At 41.3% G+C, this 24562-nt stretch overlaps 1 protein-coding gene across 1 annotated transcript in view; it reads left to right on the top strand.

The window, feature by feature from the left end:
* Window positions 1-24562, top strand: part of tln2a (talin 2a) — a 414558-nt gene that overhangs the window by 254289 nt on the left and 135707 nt on the right. Inside the window, 5 exon segments of the mRNA XM_034187248.1 lie at window positions 3442-3540; window positions 7364-7531; window positions 8846-8980; window positions 11649-11808; window positions 15500-15666. Coding sequence (XP_034043139.1) covers window positions 3442-3540; window positions 7364-7531; window positions 8846-8980; window positions 11649-11808; window positions 15500-15666 — 729 coding nt within the window.

Raw genomic sequence — 24562 nt, 5'->3', positions numbered from 1 at the left:
GGATTGGAGGAACTCCCAAGTTTAGGAATTAAATCACTGAAGACACAGATGGAGGATGTGTAAAAATGCAGCCTGACTATTTGATCCTATGTTGCAGGCAAAGTTTTACTGTTTTACTCTCTGAACCACAGTTGATGGTGGTGGGTTTTTTTTCTGCCCGAAAAATGTTTGGTTCTGTCAAAGCTGACAAAAAAAAAGCAAATTAAATTGGCCATAGAGTGAAATGATGGGATTTCAGTCAAATCTCCTCCCAATGAGCAAGGAATTTTACTCAATCTTAGCTCTAACCTGAAGCCTGAGTGTCCAGAGTGTACACTACTTACAGGAGTAATGCTGTTTTATACAGCTTGGATATTTTTAACACCCACTGAAAACCTCAAGAATAAACCCATCTACAGAAAGCAGCTCATCAAATCACCCAGCCTCCCTCTCACAAAAAGACAAAAATGTCAAGCTGTATTTGGACACTGAAATCTTCTTCATACTGTACCATGAGTCATCATTTCTTCTTTCCTGTCAACATTATCAGCACACAAATAAGCAGCTGTCTGACACTCAAACACTAGACAGTTCTGCAATTAATGCCTTTGAAGCAGTCAGTCAGTGCAGTTTTTCTTTTTAGAATCTCATAATCAACACTACCTACAGGACTTGTATCACCTGACATTTTAAAATTATTAAAAAATTACCTTGTGTCCTCATACGAGCACCCTGCACTGTGCGCTCTCTTGCACTGGTTACTGAGTAGCACTCTTTATGTTTTATCTTTGTAATACTAAGCCAGCAGCTTAGGTGCTTTTGTTGGGGAGGAAAGGTTTCAGACCTTGACTTTTAGGGTGTTGCTGTGATCTTTGCAAAATCAGCGGATGCCCTGATTGCAGTACTTGAAAGCTGAGTGAGACCTCTGAGTGTCTGTGTTTGGTTTTGACCTGGATCAAGACTAAGATCCAGGCTTCCAGTGACTTCTTGGACTCAACTATCAGAAGTGTATCTGTATGCTGTGAAAGTGTTGAACTTGTAAAGACATTCACTTATCTCAGCAGTGGCATCCATGTCTCGGAGTCCTCTAAATTGAGACATGCCTAGAAAGATCTAATGGAGTCATGAGGTCACTGGATCAGAGGCATTTGGCGATGCGGATATCTTTGTAGGAGAACAAAGGTCCAAATCTTTAGGGTCCTGGTGCTTCCTGTCTTACTGTATAGTTGTAAGACATTGATGCAAACCCGTGACCTAAAGTGATGACTGGATGGCTTTGGTACCATGTATCTTCAGATGGCTTTGGTACCATGTATCTTCAGATGATCTTTGAGTACCACTGGAATGCATTTGTGACAAATGACTGAAAGTACTTAGGGAGGCTTGGATGAGGAGTATCAATTAATAATGAGAGGGCGTTGGCTTCAATATTTTTGGCCAAGTGCCGCATTTCTATGGGCATGATCCAACACTGCAAAAAGGGGTGTCTAAAAACAAGATAAAAACACTAAATCTGAGGGAAAAGGTACTCAAAACAAGTGAAATTATCTGTCCATGCAGCAAGATAATTTCACTTGATAAGATTATTGAATTAAGATTGTTAAATCTAGAAATAAGAACGTCAAACACTTAAAATAAGAAATTAACCCTTAAAACAAGATATACTGTATTATCTAGCACTTCTAAATGTAATATTTTTTTAATCTTGATAAGAACTAAATAATTTGCAGTGAACACGTAGGTGCCTGAGTGTTGAGAAGACCAAGGGGATGACACACTCAAGTGTCATCTGTTTTGGAGACATGGGGATGAACTGCTTGTCTGCCTTGGTGGATATGTCCCACATTCATCTGATACGCAGTTTAAAAAAATGAGACACCCCCCCCCCCCCAAAAAAAAAGAACAATGTATAGGTGGCATGTTGAAGTTCTGGACCCTAGTTGGGAATATTTGATCTGCAGGACATAAATTTACAGGTTGAACTGCTTGAGCTTCATGAATATTACATTATCTATGTGTTGCTTTTGTACAGCCTGTCAGTCTGTGTATTTTATGAGGGTCGTAGTGTGTTCGCCTGAGTCGCTCCGTCCAGAAATAACCACCATAGGGCCCAGTGGCATGTGCTGAGTGTTTTTAAAAGCATTGAGAGGGAGTAAAAAAGGCAGAAGCATTAACCCTCACAACTAAGTGTGAACTCTGCTTGAAATTGCATAGTGTTTGATAACAAAAAGCCCTAATGAATGAATGGATAAATTTATTCAGCACACAGCACATACAGTCCAAAACAACAACAAACAAAACTTACAATGAAAAAGAAATGGAGTGACAATGCATCCGTGTGCCTGAAAGGGTATAGGCAAAAGCAGAGCTTTTTAATGCCTACCCCATTAACCAAAATTAAATTATCTAGTCCAGAAGGGGAGGGGGCAACTATTCCCACTCCCATTTTCAACGACTTCCATCTCTGAACAGATTTACATTTACAATTTAGCAACACACAAAACTCAACCTTCTTCAGCAGATACATATCTTGAAAACATCATCTTTATACTGATTTTTAAACTGATTGATATTTGGACATCATTTGAGTTCCTCCGTCAGGTTATTCCATATTCTAGGGCCACGCATGGAGACACAGAAACCTTTCCTGGTCGCCCGAGCGCCAGCAATTTTAAAATGATACAAGCCCCGTAAATTATATTTTCCCTCTCTCTCAGTAAAAAATTCTTGAATTCTAAATGGCACTTGTTTATTTTTCACTTTGTACATTAATTGAACAATCTTGAACAAAATCATATCGTGAAGTGTTAATATTTGAGATTTAATGAACAGTGGGTTGGTGTGGTCTCGATAACCTGCATTATGAATTGTTCTTAATGCTCTTTTTTGAAGAATGAATAATGGTTGCGTTGTAGTTTTATAATTGCTGCCCCAAACTTCAGCACAGTAAGTCAGGTAGAGTGCAACCAATGAACAATACAAAATATGTAGTGCTCTGCCCTCAAGAACATGCTTTGCTTTATTTAATACTGCAATACTCTTTGATACCTTCTTTTGAATGTGCTGAATATGAGCTTTCCAATTAATTTTTTTCATCAATAATGACACCTAAAAACTTATTCTCTTTAACATGTTCTATGTTTACCCCTTGTATATTTAACCGAATTTGTATGTCTTTTTTTATAATTTCCAAATAACATTAATTTAGTTTTAGACAAATTTAATGATAATTTGGTAACATCAAACCATCTCTTTAACTTTATTATTTCAGTTCCTAAATCAGATAATTGTTGCACATTTTCTCCTGAGCAAAACAGGTTTGTGTCATCTAAGCTTCTGTATCGTGCAGTAAAGATATACAATGACGTCGTAGAGCAAACTAGAAAATTGAGTTGCAGTCCAGATATGTAAATGCAGTAACTCACAGTCTTGTTTTTCTGTGTGTTTTGTGCGGCACTGCAGCCCAGACAGACGGTGCTGACAGCAGCCGGCAGCATCGGTCAGGCCAGCGGTGACCTCCTTCGCCAGATTGGAGAAAACGAGACAGATGAGAGGTTTCAGGTAACGCTGCACCCCGTCCACTCATCATCATCACCATCATCACACTCTGTAATATTCAGAGATGACTCAGTTTACCAAAGTTACCACTCTGCAAAATTAAAACACACTGTAACCAGGACAACTTCAACAATTTTACCACTTAACTTGATCTTTCTCTCTTTGATTGGATTGCTCTCGTGTTTTACTTGTCAAGCTTGTGTCTTTACTTTTGGCTCAGTCATTGTTGTTCTTTCTTCAGCTTGTGTCACTGCACACCACATTTTATTTCAGCATTTTTCAAACAATTCAGTGGGTTTTAGCAACTTGTGACATTTTAATTCCTGATGCACATCAACATGTGCAGAGCTACAGTGTAACACGAACCTCCCGCTGTCATTAATGCTCTTTACCTTGACTTGTACTGCCCACATACCATCATGATTTCTTCATGCATGAACAGTATAGTTGTGGTTAGACATTTACATACACTCATCATGGACATGAAATGTTGTGGTAATGTTGAGTTTTTCTTTGAGCTTTTTGGAGAAGAATGATTGTACAGCAGTCATCTTTAATCTTTAATAGAAAACAAAAACTAAGGATTTGGTGCACATTTCTCCTTTATTTTGGGTTTTCTGAAAGCAACACAGGGTGAAAATATATACGCCCACTTAGATATTTCAAGGTGCTGAATGTTTCACAATGACTTAAATTGCCGAGGACATTTAACAACCGTTTCGTGATCATAATTTGGTGCCGTTATTCCTGTTGTCACAAGTACTTAGTTTTCCAGATGGGTAAAGTGGGATTGTGCACATTAACCCTCTGGGGTCCGAGGGCATTTTTTGGACAGTTCACTTGCCTGGCATAAATGGTTTATTATGGCTGTTAACAGCTCTCCCTGCATCCCACAATCAAGTTTTATGTCTCTTTTTTTTCAGGACAACCTGTTCTTTCATAATATATATATGCTTTTGTTGTGTTTTATAAGTGTAATAAAGGTTTACAATCAAAAATAAAGTAAAAAGTAAAGCGAAAAATAATTTTCCACACACATTTATTCAAAACACACAGCAAACTATAATAAACAACTGTATTGACACTTTATAAAGGTAATTTGAGGTCAGAAAAGTTAAAACAATAAACACAAATGCACATTTTGAACAATATATACAAAATGGTCTATGCGTTTATGCTCCAGTCTGAGGAGCAGCCCCTCTCCCTCACCTCATTGATATGGTAAACAGTGCTTTACGCCAGAGGGAGAGAGCCACAGAGTAATCCAATAACATTCAAATGTGAACTAGTGGAGCAATCCTGATATTTACACACTCTTTGTTTGAGCATGTGAGATTGTCATGCGAGGCTCTCCGTCTCTTTCACTTTCGTTGTGCGTAATGGCACAGGGTGCAATGGAGGAGCTAGGGGGCCTATTCAAACGGGCCAACTAGTAAGATATCACTCCTGAAAACGATCTTTGGTTTATCACGTGAGGTAAATCTGCCCTACGATTGGATTTTGGAAAACCATGTGACGGTGAACCAATTCCGATTGGATACTCACATTGCGCACGTCATCACACAGCTTCTATGAGGAGTACAAAGATGGCCGACATTGGATCGAAAGTCCGGAGTTAACGTTTCAGAAAAAAAAAGGAAGTTCTCATATCATTAAAAAGTTATTTATAATTTAGTAAAGCTTGGTCCCAGCCATCGTATATGACGGCGTCAGCTCCAGAGGGTTAATGAGTTTGCCAAAAGAAGATCCCAGCATCTGCAATTCCTCACTATGGTGGCAAAACATGAGCTTCCTGTCGAAGATCTGGGTGATGCCTACAACACACTCATTTGACAGCATCTAGAATATGGAAGGGTCACTATGGACATGGTTCAGGAAAGAGCTGTCAAAATAATGACCGGCTTGAAGGGTGTTCCCATAACGGCTTCCTGATCTACAGGTGAGAAGAGAACAGGCTGATAAGGAGAAGCACCAGGCCAACTGTCCTCTCTACAGCCTCCTCCCAATGAGCAAGGAAGAAAGAACCAGCCGGCTCCTTGACAAAAATGAACTGTCACTGTTAAAAAGAAGAAAAAACTGACTGAGAACCTTCACAATCCCATGTGGCATCTGCCTTTTTTCTTGTTTTTAATTTGACAAGTTATGTTTGCATTGAAGGCTGCACAGTGGCTTAGTGGTTAGCACTGTTGCCTCACAAAAAGAAGATCCCGGGTTCATTTCTGACCTGGTCATCTCTGTTTGAAGCTATGCATGAAATTTTGAATTTTTTGAAATTTTGAATTTTCTCTAATGGTGTCTTTGGTATAGGGGTCGACCAGTTTAATTCAAGTTGACACCACATGCAGTTTTCATCACACCATATTTGCTACTGCCAATCTATACTACAGGCAAGCAAATGGTATGGCAAAGCAGAGGTTATCATTTTCTGAGCTCGCTCACAGGTCTTTTTCCCCCTTCTTTTTTTATATTAAGATGTATGTTGTACAGTCATTCACCTGCAGTAAAATAACAGTTCACAAAGTCAGTCATTCATATGTGAGTGTATGTAAATGTCACATCACACACATCGGCATCCATCCGTTTCGAGAGACGATGGTGTAGCTCCTTTGGTCAGCTGCATTTCCTGGACTGGTTGTGCAAGCCGATGTGTGAGTGACAATCTCTGTCACATCCGGTGCAGACAAAGGGTGTTGACCGTTGTGCCGGTTGCTGCCGCTCATTTCGCCTGGCTCTCTTTTGGGTGGCGGTGTTCCGCACTTCCTCTGAGATTTTCGCACCCTGCCTCACAGTAATGCGCCAAGCAGAGCGTTCATCTGCTAGGCTCTCCCACATCTTGATGTCGATGCCACAGTTCTGCATATCACTCTTGCAGACTTCCTTAAAGTGTAGTCTTGGGCACCCAGCCCTACGGGAGCTTTCTACCAGTTGGCCGTAGAGGAGGTCCCTTGGAATGCGGCCTGCTTCCATTTGCCTTACATGACCGAGCCATCGAAGGCGCCTCTCACACAGCACGGAGTGCATGCTGTCCATGTTGGCATGGTGTAGCACCTCTGTGTTGGGGACCTTGTCTTGCCATGTGATGTGCAGAATCCGACGCAGGCACCTCATATGGAAGCTGTTCAGTTTCCGCTCATGCCTCGCGTAGGTGGTCCACGTCTCGCTGCCGTACAGAAGAGTGCTGAACACGCAGGCCTGGTAGACGCACATTGAGGTTAGAGTTGTTCCAAACTTGCTGTTGCAGTTTTGCCATGACTGCTGCTGCCTTGGCGATTCTGCTGTTGACTTCTGTGTCAGTGGACAGCGTGCTGGAGATAGTGGACCCGAGGTACGTGAAGTTGTCGACGACCTCTAAGGTGTGTCTGTCGATGGTGATTCTTGGTCGGAGCTTGGTGCCCTGAGCCATAACGTTTGTCTTCTTCAGACTGATGGTTAAACCAAACTCCTTGCAGGTGTGGGATAGGAAATTGACAAGCAGTTGGAGGCCATCCTCTGTGTGAGATACCAAGGCTGCATCGTCAGCAAACAGCAGCTTGTGAATGAGTACTTCTGTGACTTTAGATTTGGCACGAAGGCGAGCGATGTTAAAGAGCTTGCCGTTGGACCCGGTGTAGATGTAGACACTGTCACTGCAGTCTTGGAAAGCATACTGGAGGAGCAGGGAGAAGAAGATGCCAAACAGTGTCAGAAGTGAGGACACAACCTTGCTTCACACCACTACTGACTGCAAAGGCCTCAGATGGCGCGACGTAAACTTCAGGTCAAACTATATAGGTAATAAGTTTTTTATGAGAATTGTTTTTCTGTTTTTATGCTCATGATTGTCCAGGATGTCTTGATGAATCTTGCCAAAGCAGTGGCCAATGCAGCGGCGATGTTGGTGCTGAAGGCCAAGAACGTGGCTCAGGTTGCAGAGGACACAGTGCTGCAGAACCGGGTCATTGCTGCTGCCACCCAGTGCGCCCTGTCCACCTCACAGCTGGTGGCATGTGCCAAGGTACAGAAATGCAGTGGATATTGTAATTCTATTGGACGTGGTCTCTTAAAACTGTTAAATGGTGGCTCTGAGGGTTCACCAAGGATGTAACTATATTAGTCATGATGCCACCATGGAAGGCATGATGATAATTTGCTGTCTTCCATTTTAATATAGCAGTTTGCTAAATTCACATTTCTTTCATCATACATTTGAATGACCTAAGATTTTCCTGCACCTAAGAATGCATTCATGAAGAGTGAGTATGTGCAAATGCACTTTGTTAAATACACTCTCCCCTGGTTATATTTGCACATCCTTAATTATGCAACCCACATGTGTCTAATTAGGTTAAACAGACTCCTGGCTCCCCATCAGAGTAGTCGCATTTCTGTGTCTTAGTGTGATGAGTTCATCTGCTGAATGCCTTTCAGGTCTTCTTTTTCCCCTGGTTTGAGATTTAAAGATTGCTGCAGTTGCAGCATATCTGGTAGAACTAGTAGTACTAAGTCCTGTATAGGCCCCGAGGCCCTCTGGTGCCAGTGCTTATCTTTGGATTCTCCAGCGGCCTTGGCTGATGAAGTAACAGAGTCGGGCTTGTGTCCTGTCCAGGATCTGTTTCATGTTTCTGTACCCAGTATTCTTGATAGCAATGTGAAATATATTTGAAGTTTTTATGGAGCACTCACAGTAACTCAGGGTGGTCCGCAAAGTGTAGATTGCTTTGTGCATCAGTCATTGTCTTCATTTAAATGTGAACACATTATTTCTCTTCCAGTTGGTAAATTCTTGAAAAACTTCTTATCCTGGAATCATTAAAAGCTAATACAAAGATTGTTCTTTTTAATCCTGATAAAGGTCATTTGTTTTATAGAGCCAGCTCCTAGGCTCTTTATTTATTTTAACATTTCCAAGTAATTTCTTTGCTCCACCACCAGCTGATAAGCCAGCCTGTTCACTGCTTCATTCTGGCTCAGTTAGGTTGCTTTGGGTTCATTCTGTTCATCGTACCTTAGGACGTCCTGCTCCTGATTGAGCTAATTGTTCTCCCTGAGTTTCATTAAGAGCTCCCACGACTCAACCCATCTAAAACACAGTGGGGATAAAAGCTGAGCCACACAGACTCTCCCACATTTTTGCACTCATGAACGACACATCACTGCTTATTAGTGTTGTGTTTTGCACTGTTACTCAATGAATGTCTTTTTCCCCACACTGTCAATTAAATTAATCTTTGGCATACTTTCTGTCCCCCATCACTATTTGCTTCTGTTTTTTCCAGCTGCTGCCATTTGTATTGGTCCATTTTTACAGCTCACTTTGATGTTCTTTTAGGTGGTGAGTCCCACCATCAGCTCCCCGGTTTGCCAGGAGCAGTTGATTGAAGCTGGGAAGCTGGTTGATCGCTCAGTGGAAAGCTGCGTCCAGGCTTGTCTTTCAGCCACAGAGGATGGCGAGCTGCTGAAGCAGGTCAGCTCCATTTGCTCTGTGGCCAAACGCTGCACTCGACTGTATGATTATCACCCGCAGGCCGTAAGGCCAGAAGGAGTGGATATAGAATTACACTCCATCTGTGCCTTCAGCCATCTGTGAGTGCTTGTGTTAGTCACACATTTTTGTGCACACAATAGCTTGAACATTGATGATTTTCACCAAAATTGAAGTGGATATCCTAAATGAGTTAATCTTGGAGGAGTTTGAATTTCAGCATAATTGGGTTTCAGCTGGCTCTTCCTTCCATCTTTAAATTTTGGAAATGGAACTGCTAATATTCTATTTACTCCATCCCAGTGTGGTAGTGCGGTTAAGTCACACAACTGGCCATTTTATTCCTAAATACAGTATCAGAAGACAAAAGATATGCTTTGGGGAATATCTCCTAATTTATGTACCAAAGGGCCATTCAGATTCAACATCTCTCAGTATTTTGTAAGTCTTTGTAGGATGATTGGGCTTTGTGAGTAACACCCACAATTCTCCTATTTTTGCTCATGTTCTCTTAATTAGTGAGATGAAAGCTAACATAATTTCAGCTAATTACTGCATTCTCATGACTTTATATGCCCCCATCTCAGAAGATATAACAGTTAAAGAACTGGTTTTGGTGTACATTTAAAAATGTTTTCAAGTTCTACAAATCTCTCACATATCATTTTCATAACTTCAATCAAAAGAAAATGTCACCAAATTGAAAGCTTCAGCTGTGAACCTTCAGGAAAATATATTTTTGATTTTTTTTTGTTTTGTTTTGTTTTGGGGTTTTTTCTTCCCCCATTTGGGAAAATAAGTGAAAATCGCACTATAACCTCTATACATCGATTTCTTTTGTAACACCAAGTTAAAAATGAAAGTAGTCAATGAACAGGTGCTAGCAAAAGTAGTTAAGATATATTGGTAATTGTGATTTTTTGTGTTGGCCAAGTCGTTAAGTGCGCTTGTTTCCACTGTGGAAGGTTCCAGTTCAAAAACCCACTCCTGTCCACTCTGTTATATAGAATTGCGTTAGGAAGGGCATCCGGCGTAAAACGTGTGCCAAATAAACATGCAGGTCCTCCATGGATTTGTTGTGGTGACCCAGAGTGAAACCAAGGGAGCAGCCAAAGGGACTTTAGTAATTGTGATTTTTGAGTGAGCATTAGGGGTTCTATGTCTCATCATTAGCGGTATTATTGAAGTACCGGTGTAAGACATTGGGTTCGTGTACTGGTAATCGGCACTGGATGTGGCACGTCGTGATTCTGCTGTTTGCGCTGTTGATTTGATGCGAAATGACCCAAGTTGGTAGTACAGGATAGTTATCTTTTTTGTTGTTGTTTTTTTGTTTGTTTGTTTGTTTTTAGTTATGTCTAGAGATGTTTGGATATTTTTGTTTTTCTAACCAGATAGCAGTTATCAGCAGTGTTGCCACAGTTACTTTGAAAAAGTAATCCAATTACTGATTACTGATTACTCCTTGAAAAAGTAACTTAGTTACTTTACTGATTACTCAATTGGAAAAGTAACTAAGTTAGATTACTAGTTACTTTTTTAGTTACTTTTCCCAGCTGCTGACAACAACCCTCTGCCACCTCAACATGACAATGATACCTGTTTTGCCAAAACTCACTTTATAGTCACCCTTTCTTGACTTCAATGAAAATAAATACTTGTTTTATAAAAAGTAAAATAAAGACGTCTTTCTTGACCTCATATTTAACTGTTGACAGCACTGTAACAGTAAAACTTGCCATTTCTAACCTACATTGTTTATAAATGTAACTATTGAATTTTTCTAACATTTAAATTCTCTCTAAACATTTTACTTGTCCAAATTATTATTATAAGTAGTATTAGTAGTTGTAGTAAACAAAAAAGGCTTCAAAACTGGACCTTTAATCTAGGGGTGTTGTGGGGGGGGCACAGCCTTGCCCCACGCCCCCATTCAATCTGGATTTGCCCCTGCTTTGGCGTCTGAGCACAAAGAATGGATAACATTTATTTATGCAGAAAACATGACCAGATTTACAGGTAAGAAAGTTTTATTGCGTTTTCACATCATGTGGTCCTCAGAAAGAGAGTTTAGGTGCATTTGAGTGGAAAATAGTGTTAGTTGTTGACGTGTCGCGGAGGAGCAGCTGTTTTTAGCAGCAGATACGGAGCGGCTCAGCTCAGAATTCTAAATAAAGGAGGAAAAAAAGTATAAAAATGTCTTTGTAAATCTCAGTGCAGGTGTGCTGTTATCACTGCGCTTTAAGAGATGAGGAGGAGTTGTAGCTGCTGTAGAAAACCGCGGATGAAAAGCTCACAGCTCGTTTAAAGTGGGCAGTTCAGTCGAACCCCGACCTCCTGCCCACGGACCAAGTTTAATGCTGCTATCGACCCACAATGCAAAAATAATAGTAACGCACAGTGACTTGGAGAAGTAACTTTAATCTGATTACTGATTTGGAAAGATTAACGCGTTAGATTACTCGTTACTAAAAAAAGTGGTCAGATTAGACTAACGCGTTACTAAGTAACGCGTTACCGGCATCACTGGTTATCAGCAACCAAAAAGTTGGCCAACTTATTTTCTTAGTTTTTCATACGTTGTTAAAACTTTCAGAATTTATATCAACTTTCTTCACACCAATAGTGATGTGTGTGTAATTTACTGAAGGTGAGTGCAGCAGCGAGTGTGGTGAGTCAGGCTCTGGCAGATCTCCTGCAACATGTTCGTCAGTACACCTCAAGGGGAGAGCCTATTGGCCGCTACGACCAGGCCACAGACACCATTATGACCGTCACTGAGAGCATCTTCAGCTCCATGGGAGATGCAGGTGAGTCCCAAAGAGAATCTTACTTGGTGAATAAAGTTTTATTAAGGAAGCAGTTGGTGATGTAGACTAACATACAAAGAAACTAGAGAGACAGAACAAAGAAAAAATGATAACCTCTTTGGTATTGACTTTGCAACAGGTTTGTTTGTTGAATTTGATTGCAATGGTTGCATGGGAATGGTTTTTAGATTTGGTCTTCCTTTGTGGGCATCAGTTGTCCTCCTTTTGGGGTCGTTGAAGTGGTTAACTAATAAGGAAATAAGATTCATCTGTCTAATTCTTACCTTATCATATTGTTGCTAATTAGGTGTGCACCACATATTATTTGACCAGAAGCTTTTTGACCCATCTGATACTCAGGGCTGTGAAAACTCTGTGGATCCGCGGGATTCCATGGATTTCATCATGGGGAGGAGGGCGGGGTTGTTAGTGTTGTACTCTTTTATCGTGATCATCACTGAGTTTTTAAAATGCTTATCGCAAAGCGTTCTTTTTTTTTTTTTTTTTTTTTTTACGACATCATGCAAGTTTTATAAGTCCGTGTTCACTGATCTGTGTGTTACAGATACCAATCAGTTTCCTCTGATCCGCGGAGTTTCGAGGAGAATAAATGCCACTCAAAGCCTGGCTGTTACGACAGTTGTCGTAAAGCGGGACTGGTTGGTTGCTGCGGTGACACTGTGTGGCTCCTGTGCGAAGCTTAGCTAAACGTAAACAAACATCGCAAACTTTTAGAACTTTCAAGTGTTTAAAAGAAGAATTTTGCAGTCTGTGTCACGGAGCGACATCAGACAGAGCGAAGATGGTGAGAAAGAGCATTTGAAAAAGTCTGATAAGGACAAGAATCCGTGGAATGGTTGCTGGCTTGATGAACACACCTGAAAGATGAACAGGAAAAGCGAACTGGTAAGAATTTTTTTCTGTCTGGAAAATAAACATTGTGCTGTTCAAACAGAATTTCAGAAAAGGTTATGTGCCTTTTTTTTCTTTCATTAATCTAGACTTTCTTTCATTAAAAAAAAAGACATTGCATTTAGGTGACATGAATTTACACAACAATGTAAATTAGTTTTTATTAATGTAGACATTTTTTCATGGGAAAAAAGACACTGTGGCTTTGAGTGGATTTACAGGAATTTACACAAGAATGTGTGGCTTTTTTACTATCATGAATGTTATTGATATTTTACCATGATTTTTAAAATATTCTACAATATTCTACAATCTTTAGTTGTGGTTTTTGACATGGTTTAACAGTCTTTTCAGTCTTCAAGAATTTCATGTAGTTTAATTGTTCTGAGTTGATGCATAATTTGGTTTACAATTAAAAGGAGAATCATTCCAGGTCCAACTTCCACGTCACATTGTTATTTCAACATGATCATTGATGGTTCAAATGAAAGGTTGAATCTAGGATCATTTAAATATGCACTAATTTTGAATGGTTCTTCCAAGGAGATGTTGAAAATGTATCAGTAGATGAAAATTTGATTTGGTTTCTGGGGCCCCATAAGGCTCTAGACCCTGGCTCCTGGGGGGCTGCGCCCACCAGACCCCCTGCAAATTTTGCTCGGATTTCACAATTTTCATTTCACAGCCCTGGATACTCCATTTGTCTACAACTTCTCATTTTAATTCACATGGCACAATTTTGGCTCTTGTAGTGCTCTTAAATTCAACCTGAATCATTGCCAACTGAAACCTGCCTTTGCCACAAAGCTTCTAAAAGAATGTGAAATTGAACATGCAGTGAATTAAAAACAGTGGGATTGATGAGAAATTTCAGGAGAGGTAACCGATTTAAAAACTACAAAGCACCTTGCATCTTTGAAAGCCTTTTTGGATTCTGAATTGATGTCCACTATGTCAAATCACTTGATCCCATTTTGGCTTCAGAGTGAGAAACCGGTACGATTTTGTTTGAATGGGCTGCTGTCAGCCTTGTTAGAATCACAGAGAAAAGCTGACAGTGATGGTAACAATTTTAAGGGTGCAGGAGGAATGATGGAAGGAGATGCAGAGAGACTGTCTCGGCCCAATAGTCGGCTTGGCTGCACTGATTAGTTTGATGGACAGGGGGAGTTGCTGTTTGCACTGTGCCTTGACTACCTGCAGCCAGTTGGAGAATCCCAGCTTTGACTGTCAAATGTCTGGTTATGTCACACCTGGCAGTGTGACTCATGAAGGAAGCGTGAGGGGGTGAATCCTTCTGTAGCTGAGCGCTGGCAGATCAGCTGGTACCGTCACATGAATTATAGGCTCCTATTGCCAAATACCTTTTGTGGTTTGCCAAATCTGCTTTGATGGAGAGAATATATGAACCAACTTTATTTCATCATGTTTGTCTTGCCTCCTTAGTCTAATTTAAGGAGGCATCTTTCATTCTACATGAAAAAATGCTGTGGAATAATTGCTGTAATTCTACCCAGTTTTTCAGTACTTCCCTGTAGGAAGATGTATAATTATGTAGAACTGTGTGTGTGTGTGTGTGTGTGCGTGTGTGTGTGCATATATATATATATATATATATATATATATATATATATATATATATATATATATATATATATATATATATATATATATATCTCCACATCCTTGGATGTGCTGGCCCCCCCAGCACACTGAGGTGTAAAAGAGGACGCTAGCTACTACGGACTGGTGGAACATCCACAGGAGTTTCCTGCAGGTGGTTGGTGTGAGTGGTCCAGTCCAGTTTGCTGTTTAGCCACAGCCCGAGGTACTTGTAGGAATCCACAGCCTCCACATCTACTCCCTTGATCAGAACTGGTCACACTCTTGGTCTGGACATCCCAAAGTTAATGACCAACTCCTTTGTCTTTGAGGTGTTGAGCTGTAGATGGTTTGTGTGGCACCAGAAAACAAAGTTTCTCTGTCGTTCATGATGCATCCAACAATGGCTGTGTCATCTGCAAACCTCTGGATGTGACACAGATCAGAGTTATAGCAGAAGTCTGAGGTGTACAGGGTGAAGAGAACAGGGGCAAGCACCGTGCCCTGTGGTGCTCTGGTGCTGCTGATCAGTGTCAGACGTTGTGTCCCTCAGCCTGAGATACTGTGACCTGTCTGTGAGGTGGCTGGAGATCCAAGTGACCAGGCAGAGGTCCACTTGTATTCTGTTCAGTTTGTCCTGAAGCACAAGGGGTTGGATGGTGTTGAAGGCGTTTGAGAAGTCCAGGAAGAGAATCTTCATTGTGCTGCTTCCAGGTGCGAGTGGGTTTGGTGTAGCAGGTAGAGGATGGCATCCTCCACACCAACCCCTGCACAGTATGCAAACTGCAGTCATGCACACATTTAATTCAAGCAAATTGTTGCAACATCAACAGTGACCTCTAGTGGACAACTGGAATCCTGGGATTAGTCATAAATCTTCACAGCAGTTTGGTAGGTCCATCTGTCTTTATTTTTTGTTGTGGTCATTCTGTATGTTAAAAGATGACAACATGACCAAAATAAGAGGTTCACTGGTTGCCACCTATATCTATCACAACATAAAATTTCAGAATTGAATATGCGGGAGCTTTTACACAGTTTATTTATTTATTTATTTATTTTTGAGCCAGTGACTCAAAACAATTCCCAATGGTTCATTCTGCTAATCATGGGGAATGTTTGTGTATCTGAATTTCTTTTAAATTCCTCTCATTTTGGTTGTTCTTCTTTCTCCTAGGAGAGATGGTTCGCCAGGCACGCGTTTTGGCTCAGGCCACTTCGGACCTTGTGAATGCCATGAGATCTGATGCTGAGGCCGAGATAGATCTCGACAATTCTAAGAAGTTGCTGGCAGCTGCAAAGTTATTGGCCGATGCCACCGCCAGGATGGTCGAAGCAGCAAAAGTAAGCAGTTTAAAATATAAAGTAAACAGCATTTATTTTGTTTATTTTCTACCTTGGTTAACTTGTTTTGTTCTAAAAAGCACAATTTAATTAAGCGTAACACACCTGTCATTGCAGGCAGCAAATAATGAGTTTAGCTTTTCTGTGCAGGTACATGTGTATTACCGCCAGAATCAGACTGATTTTAATAAACCTCCACTTCACCAGGATAATTAAATAATGCCCTCAAGTTGGTTACAGAGCAGGTGGCTCTGTGGGAGAGGAGCTCAACCACCAATCAGGGCTCAACAGTAAGGGTTGCCTGATAGCTTTGAGCAAGTTAAGAGCAACGTCGAGCAAGAACACCAACTGCCCCGGCTGCCCAATTGGGCAAGTGTAAAAGGAACTAGAGCACTGCGCTCGTAGAGCGTAAACCTCCGCCAGCACTAGTTTCCAATTCCACAAATGTTTACCTAGAAAAGAGTTTTCAATGTCAGTGTCCTGTTAGAAGTGGATTTCCATAAGCTAAATTAGATGTGATCAGGTGTCAGGAGTATGTATTTACATCATGTACTTGAATCGGAGTTTTTTTATGGTGGTGTCAGATTTTTTCCAGCTTTTTTAGTTTCTGAATTCTTTTTCAGATAATTTTCACAGAACATTGATTATCTCTGCTACGCACAAATGCTCATTGCTTTTTAGCATTTGGTTTCTGACTTATATAACTGGAAGATACACAAACAGGTATAAAATTGGAACCTCCATCCAATTTTGGCGGTGTAGATAAATCCATAACAGAAAAATGAGAGTGATTAAGGCACTTTTGATTGAGATATAATGCAAAATGTACACCAAATAGGCTTTTCAATGTTGAATTCAAATGTTCACAAAATCCACTATCTGGATCAGATCCAGATCAAGCTTTGTCAGGCGATAATGAGTACCAGCCTGCACCACACTTTCAAATATGAGAGTGATTGGGGCACATTAGATTAACCCTCAAGTTTTTTTCAATGTTAAAGGATGTGTATTTTTTTCAGTTTTCTAAGATTTTTCCTGACTTTGACCTTGAAAATTGAATCAGTTCTTGCCTATCATCCTCTGTAAACATTTTATAGTGATGTATGAAAAATTATGGGTTTCAGGCTGCTCACAAACAGACAAACAAAAAACAGGGGTGAAAACATAACCTCCACCCAACTACGTTGGGGGAGGTAAGGATGTATTAACAACTGTAGTGACTACTTAGTTAACCCTAGTATGGCCTTCACTGACATTGTACAAGTATAGCAGGAGCTGTCTCTCCCAGCAGCCATCTATGGATTGCTTTGTGAATCACATTTCCTTATCGCTCTCCATGGTACTGAAACAATAATAAATACTAGCTGCTGTGGATTTTGTCCTTTAAATACCTGATAGTCTAATAAGTCTGAAACTTAACTCTTTACAGGTGGCAAACTGCATGCACTGTTTCATGGTTTATTGTTTTATATATAAAAAAAATTATGAATGTGATTTAAAAATAAAAAAGCATTAAATCTGTGCTCTTTGTACCTGATCTAACTTAAATAACATACTAGAGCACTGCCGCTCGTAGGGCTCAAACCTCCACCAACACTAGTTTCCAGCTCCACAAATTTGTACCTTGTAAAAAATTTTCAAGGTCAGTCTTGTTAGAAGTGGCTTTTCATAAGGAAACCATCTTTAGAATGTTTTTGAACGTGGAGTCTTTTCAGTTCTGTTGTGTGGGCCGCCAGAAGAGGAGGTACTGCTGGCCCACCACCAGAGGGCGCCCTGTCTGGAGTGCGGGCTCCAGGCACCAGAGGGCGCAGCTGCCTCACAGGAGCAGCCAGGGTGACAGCTGTCACGCATCACCTGCAACAGCTGTTACCAATCACCTGATCAGCAGGGGTACATCAGCAGGACAACGTCTCCACCTCTTTGCCGAGATATCGCTCTACCTGGAAGGTAACGTTCTCAGCTGACTGTGGGATTTTTCGACAGTAACCTTTTGTGACTTTGTGCATTGTATAGCAGACTCTTTTTCCAACGAGAGGTGGAGGTAGTTTTCCTGCCGTGTGGATTGCTGGGTGCAAACGCGCCCACATTTAATTGTTTTTTTGTTCCTCGCCAGCAGTACCAGGTCCGACACGCGGAGGCAGTGGCCACCTGGGAGTTCGGGACTTGGCGGCTCCAGTATTCCCGGGGTCTGGTGGCGGAGGAAATCGTGTGGTTCCGGTTCTACTTTGAACAGACGTCTTCTATCTTCGAGCCTGCCCACACGACACCTTTTGTGATTTGGCTTTTTGTCCATTGTTGTAATCTGTTGTATTTGTTGTGCCCATTCACAACAGTAAAGTGTTGTTATTTGACTTCCTCCATTGTCCGTTCATTTGCGCCCCCTGTTGTGGGTCCGTGTACCTACACTTTCCCAACAAGTTCTTGACTGATATCATTTCAGACAGTTATACAAAATCTTTCCATAAATATGCAATGAAGTTTTGAAAAGCAAACTATGGCAAGGGTTTTAGATTCATCCAGTTAAAGTTCAGGCTGATGAAATAAAATGTGCTGATTTTTTTATTCCTCTCTACTATGTCCATTCCTTGCAAGGGTGCAAACCAGAGTATTTTTGATGGTGGGGGGCAAATTTAAAAATAAGATAAACTTTATTGATCCCACAATGGGGAAAATCACTTGTTGCAGCAGCAAGAGCCATACAGTAGCAACAAAAAATAAAAATATGTACATTAAAGAAAGGTGAATAAAGTATATTACAATGTTTGCTGGTGGGTGCATAAATACTGATGTGAGCAGATTATGTGAAAAATAGAATATATACATGAGTATAAGTATAATGAGGCAAATTTTTTTTTTAGCAATTTTTCCCACCTACAAAAGAATGGAGAGTTTTGTAATTTTTATCATAGGTCAACTTCAACTGTGAAAGACAGAATAAAAAAATACAAATAATGCGTGATTTTTTTTTTTAAATAATTAAATTGCATTTTATTGCATGAAATAAGCATTTGATCAACTGCCAATCAGCAAAGATTGTGGCTCTCACAGATTTGTTACTTTTTCTTTAAGAAACCGTCCTGTTCTGCACTCTTTACCTGCTTTAATTGCACCTGTTTGAACTTGTTACCTGTATGAAAGACACCTGTCCACACACTCATTCAATCACACATCTAACCTGTCCACCATGGCCAAGACCAAAGAGCTGTCTAAGGACACCTGGGACAAAATTGTAGACCTGCACAACGCTGGGATGGACTACAGGACAACAGGCAAGCAGCTTGGTGAGAAGGCACTAACTGTTGGCATAAATATTAGAAAATGGAAGAAACACAAGATGACTGTCAGTCTTCCTCGGTCTGTCCAGGCCCACCTCAGGAGGTGCCGCCGGGTGTGGCGGACCGCCACTCTGCCCTGTTAAAGGCCCGGACGAGGGCCAAGACCCATGCGGACCGCCGACGTTCCCCGGCCCCCACGTACCAGCCCGGGCAGGAGGTGTGGCTGTCGACAAAGGACATCCCCCTCTGTGTGGACTCACCCAAATTAAAGGACAGGTACATCGGACCATTCCCCATCCTCAAGATCATCAACCCGGCCGCAGTGAAGCTCCGACTCCCAGCTTCACTGCGGATCCACCCTGTCTTCCACGTGTCCCGTATTAAGCCACACCACTCCTCGCCCCTCTGTGCACCTGGACCTTCGCCGCCTCCTGCCCGGCTCATCGACGGGGAGCCTGCTTGGACGGTCCGCAGGCTCCTGGACGTCCGTCGTAAGGGCCGGGGGTTCCAATATCTGGTGGACTGGGAGGGGTATGGACCTGAAGAACGCTCCTGGGTGAAGAGGAGCTTCATCCTGGACCCGGCCCTCCTGGCCGATTTCTACAGACGACACCCGGACAAGCCTGGTCGGGCGCCAGGAGGCGCCCGTTGAGGGGGGGGTCCTGTTGTGTGGGCCGCTGAAGAGGAGGTACTGCTGGCCCACTACCACCAGAGGGCGCCCTGCTTGGAGTGCGGGCTCCAAGCACGAGAGGGCGCCAGACCCAGAGGAAGTGACAGCTGTCACTCATTACTCCAGCTGTCACTCATCTACACCACCATATAAGCCGGACTGCAACTCCACCTCCCCGCCGAGAAATCGACTACCAGTACTAAGGTAATTTCTCTGCTGAATTTAAACTGTGACTTACGTCTGATCTGTTTGCAGCCGTTGTCCTGTGGTGCCCTTTCAACTGGGTTGGCGGTCAGTGAGAGAAGCGACGTCTTCGCCTCTCACTCCATCCAGATAAGTGGTTACAGGAGCTGCTAGTGTGTTCCTAGGTTGGAGGTGGAGGTGCTTCCTCCCAACTGTGTTTGGACTGTTAATTACTGAGTGTGCGGACTCACACTCACACATCATCTTTCTGTTTTCTGCCAGCAGTACCAGGGTCGACAGCCGAAGACAGAGGCCACCTGGGGACTCGGGACTTGGCGGCTCCGGTGTTCTTCAGGCCGTTGGTGGTGGAAGCCGTGTGGGACGCGGCTTCTCTCTCGTCGGGCGTCTTCTATCTTCGAGCCTGCCCACACGTCACCTGGTGTTTATTGACTGTGAAAATTAAGACACGTTTCGTTGTGTAATATCACAACATTAAATTGTTACCTTTTGGCTTACTCATTGTCCGTTCATTTGCGCCCCCTGTTGTGGGTCCGTGTTACGACACCTTCCCAACAGGAAGGTTGTTAAAGGCAAACATACTGTAGACCAAGGAAGACATCAAAGCGTCAAGACAGAAATCTTAAAGCAATATGTCTCAAAAATCGAAAATGCACAACAAAACAAATGAGGAACGAATGGGAGGAAACTGGAGTCAACGTCTGTGACCGAACTGTAAGAAACCGCCTAAAGGAAATGGGATTTACATACAGAAAAGCTAAACGAAAGCCATCATTAACACCTAAACAGAAAAAACAAGGTTACAATGAGCTAAGGAAAAGCAATCGTGGACTATGGATGACTGGATGAAAGTCATATTCAGTGATGAATCTCGAATCTGCATTGGGCAAGGTGATGATGCTGGAACTTTTTGTTTGGTGCCGTTCCAATGAGATTTATAAAGATGACTGCCTGAAGAGAACATGTACATTTCCACAGTCATTGATGATATGGGGCTGCATGTCAGGTAAAGGCACTGAGGAGATGGCTGTCATTACATCATCAATAAATGCACAAGTTTACGTTGATATTTTGGACACTTTTCTTATCCCATCAATTTAAAGGATGTTTGGGGATGATGAAATCATTTTTCAAGATGATAATGCATCTTGCCATAGAGCAAAAACTGTGAAAACATTCCTTGCAAAAAGACACATAGCGTCAATGTCATGGCTTGCAAATAGTCCGGATCTTAATCCAATTGAAAATCTTTGGTGGAAGTTGAAGAAAATGGTCCATGACAAGGCTCCAACTGCAAAGCTGATCTGGCAACAGCAATCAGAGAAAGTTGGAGCCAGATTGATGAGTACTGTTTGTCACTCATTAAGTCCATGCCTCAGAGACTGCAAGCTGTTATAAAAGCCAGAGGTGGTGCAACAAAATACTAGTGATGTGTTGGAGCATTCTTTTGTTTTTCATGATTCCATAATTTTTTCCCTCTGCTTGGTCTAAAAAAGTAACCGTTACTGACTGCCACAATTTTTTTTTCCCTGATTTCTTATAGTGTTTCTTAAAGCCAGAAAGTTTTGTGTCATGTCTGTGATCTGCTTTTTTTCTACAAAATTAAACAACTGAATGAACATCCTCCGAGGTCGGTGATTCCATAATTTTTGCCAGGGGTTGTATGTAATTTTCTTTTTGTTTTGTTTTTCTAGATTCTGTCTCTCACAGTTGAAGTTTACCTACGATAAAAATTACAGACCTCTCCATTCTTTGTAGAAAACTTGCAAAATCAACAGTTAATCAAATACTTTTTTGCCTCACTGTGTAAGTACATAAAAAAGCACCAAAGGTGGTGAAAGTCGTAGTTAATAGTGCAAATTCAACAGGTAGTTCTGGTGTTAAAAACATTTTGAGGTTTTCTGCAGTCTGACTGCAGATGGAATAAATAACCTGTGTAAAAATGTGTAAAAATAAATAAATTACAGGCCTAGATTTTAACTAATAACAAAAGTATTGGGCAGTTACCACAATGGTGCTCACATAATTTATTGAAAATCATAAAAGTTATTTTGCATTTTGTCTGTATTAAATTACCAGGAGTGCAAGTTCATGTAATCAAGTGCTTCACTATGTTGTAACCAAACCTTGGTTGTTAAACAAAACTAGCTAAATTTTTATTAAATGTTTTGACAGTCAAAATTTTACTCGGAATAATGAAAACTCTTCAATTGTTTCTCTTAACGTAACTGATAATAAATGAAACTATTTTATGTAGGGACAGGTAAAAAAAATAATAATTTGGGTAAATGGGTTTCTGATGGAACCTGTAGGGGCGAGGCTAGATCTTAATATCGACCCCTGCCAATGTCTGGACTGGGGTTTGAAATCAGGTGTGTGTTTCAGGCTAGCCGTTTGTGTACTTTAACAACACACTTCAACTGTATCGTTGCCATCCACTCAGCTGTAAATGGGTACTGGTCTTCGCTGTTTAAGTAACTTGCGCTGGGCTGGTGTTCCATCTACTGTCAGCCACATGCTCTCGTTGGTTTCACACTGTGGTATCCAGGGTTGAGCACCGGCCTGATTGATCTCGGGGCCTATTTAGGATTTATTTTGTGCTAGCTGGGCAGAATGGGGAGACTTTCCTCCGTCACAGCTCGTATGATGTTTTTCTGTATCAGCACAGAGCTCAGCCAGCTGTTACCATGGTTATCTCTGCTCCACTCCCAAGGGCGGTACAAGGCTATTTTGATAAGATTCTCTGTTTGAATGCAGAACTTTAAGCTATTGATCACACAAACTTCAACATTTTGCACAAAGTAGAATGCCATCTAAGATTAACAGGATCTCAGTTTGCATTGAGAATAAATCAGTCTTAAAAGGATCCTTTTCCATTCAGTATTGAAGCTGTTGTTGACTTTTATCACTGTGAGTATTGTGTCACTAATAGCTGCAGAACTGCATGAAATAAATGTTCCTGATGGATTCATCCAGATATGGTGTTGGAATTGTGCCTTTCTGTATGTGTCATACTTAGTAAACTGCTGTGATGTTCAAAATAGTGCTGAAATAGCATTGCTGAGGATACCTAGGAATACTGCACAGCATGTTTCTGGTGCCTGTGTACTTCATCTATTAATTCCTTGCCCATATATATATATATATACAAGTGATATAGAAGTTCTGCTGTAAAACTGTAATAACAAATGGTTTAGCATTTTGAAGACTAGTTTGCTGTGTCAAGTTTTCTCTTGTGCCATGTTGTAGTTTCCTCTGGAAATGAGCACTTTCAAGTAATTATGCAAATTGAATGTTCTACTTAATTGGTGTCAGCAGTTGCCAGCAGGCAGACGATGGCAGAAAACTGAAGTGAGTTGAGGTCAGTCATTAAAATTAGTTTATTCTGAGTATAGATAGAAAACAAAAGTCAGCTATTTTTCAGCATCTTAAAGTTCCAATACATTTTCAAAGGCAACATTTGCTTATGGTAAAATGGCTTGTCTGTTTGTACACCTGTGATGCGCGTGCATGTCTTGCAGATAATTATTCAGCTTTCTGTAGCAGTTTCTGCCACAAGCAGCTGTGGGGTTAAGCATTAACTTAATGAAAGGTTTTCTTTCTTTCTTTTTTCTTGCATTGTGTAAGTGCAGACGAGGTTGCTGAGGTCCCTGTTAATTATCCTAATGGCAGGAGGCTGTCCCTTCAGCAGCAGGAGATAAAGTGCCAAGTGATATTGATCTTTAGAGAACCCACTTATTTTGTGTACAGAGGGCGCTGTACAGTATATAAAGAGTGAGCGCTGCTTAAATTCATCTGATTCAACGATCTCACATACTGATTCTAAGTTTTTGTGTGTGCCACTTTTCAGTTAGCGATGCCGTAATTTCTGCACTCAAAAAGCTGAGTGACGAATCGGCGTGTCCGGGTGTGTGATTGTCCTGGATCAAGACTTAAGGTCCAGGCTTTCAGTGACTTCTTGAACTTGGCCTTCAGCAGTGTGTCTGTATGGGGTGAAAGTGTTGAACTTGTAGAGACATTCACTTATCTCAGCAGTGACATTCATGGACTTTGAGATATGGAAACACCTGGGGAGAGATTGTGGAGTCATGAGGTCTCTGGGCAGAGGTGTTTGGTGATGCCCATATTTTTGTGGGAGAATTAAGGTCCATGTCTTTAGAGTCCTGGTACTTCCTGTTTACCTGTATGTTTATGAGACTTGGATGCTAATCAGTGACCTAAGGCAACAAATAGCTGTATTTTCCACTAGGTCTCTTCATAGGCTCCTTGGTACCATTGGAATAACTTTGTGTCAAACAAGCAGTTATTTAGGGATGCCCACGATGAGGACTTTCATTTGAATTGTGACCATTGAGACCATTTGCTGTGATATTTTGGGCATGTCATGAATTTCTTTGGTATGATCCTGCATATACTGTAGGTGTCACGGTGTTGAGAACCCCACACGGCTAGGGCTGCAGCTATCAATTATTTTTGTAATCGAGTATTCTATCAATTATTCTGGCAATTAATCGAGTAATCAGATAAAAAGTACTTTTGTGTTTTTGAACAACACCAGTAGTCCAGGGCTCTCCCTAAGCAATGGCACAGTGTTGCTGCGCCACCATGCAGATTATCAAATTTAGTGTATCCCTTTCAGTTTTCCTGGGTAATTGTTTATTTTTTCATGTCTTTACAAGTTGTGGATGTTTCCCAGTGTCAGGAGCTCAGCTTTCCCCTGACACCGGACCATAAGTGCATGTGGTCGGTG

The sequence above is a fragment of the Thalassophryne amazonica genome, chromosome 2 (genome assembly GCF_902500255.1).
Source record: "Thalassophryne amazonica chromosome 2, fThaAma1.1, whole genome shotgun sequence".
Lineage (NCBI taxonomy): Eukaryota > Metazoa > Chordata > Actinopteri > Batrachoidiformes > Batrachoididae > Thalassophryne > Thalassophryne amazonica.
The sequence above is the reverse complement of the archived record's forward strand: the minus strand, read 5'-3'. Positions and strand labels throughout refer to the sequence as shown.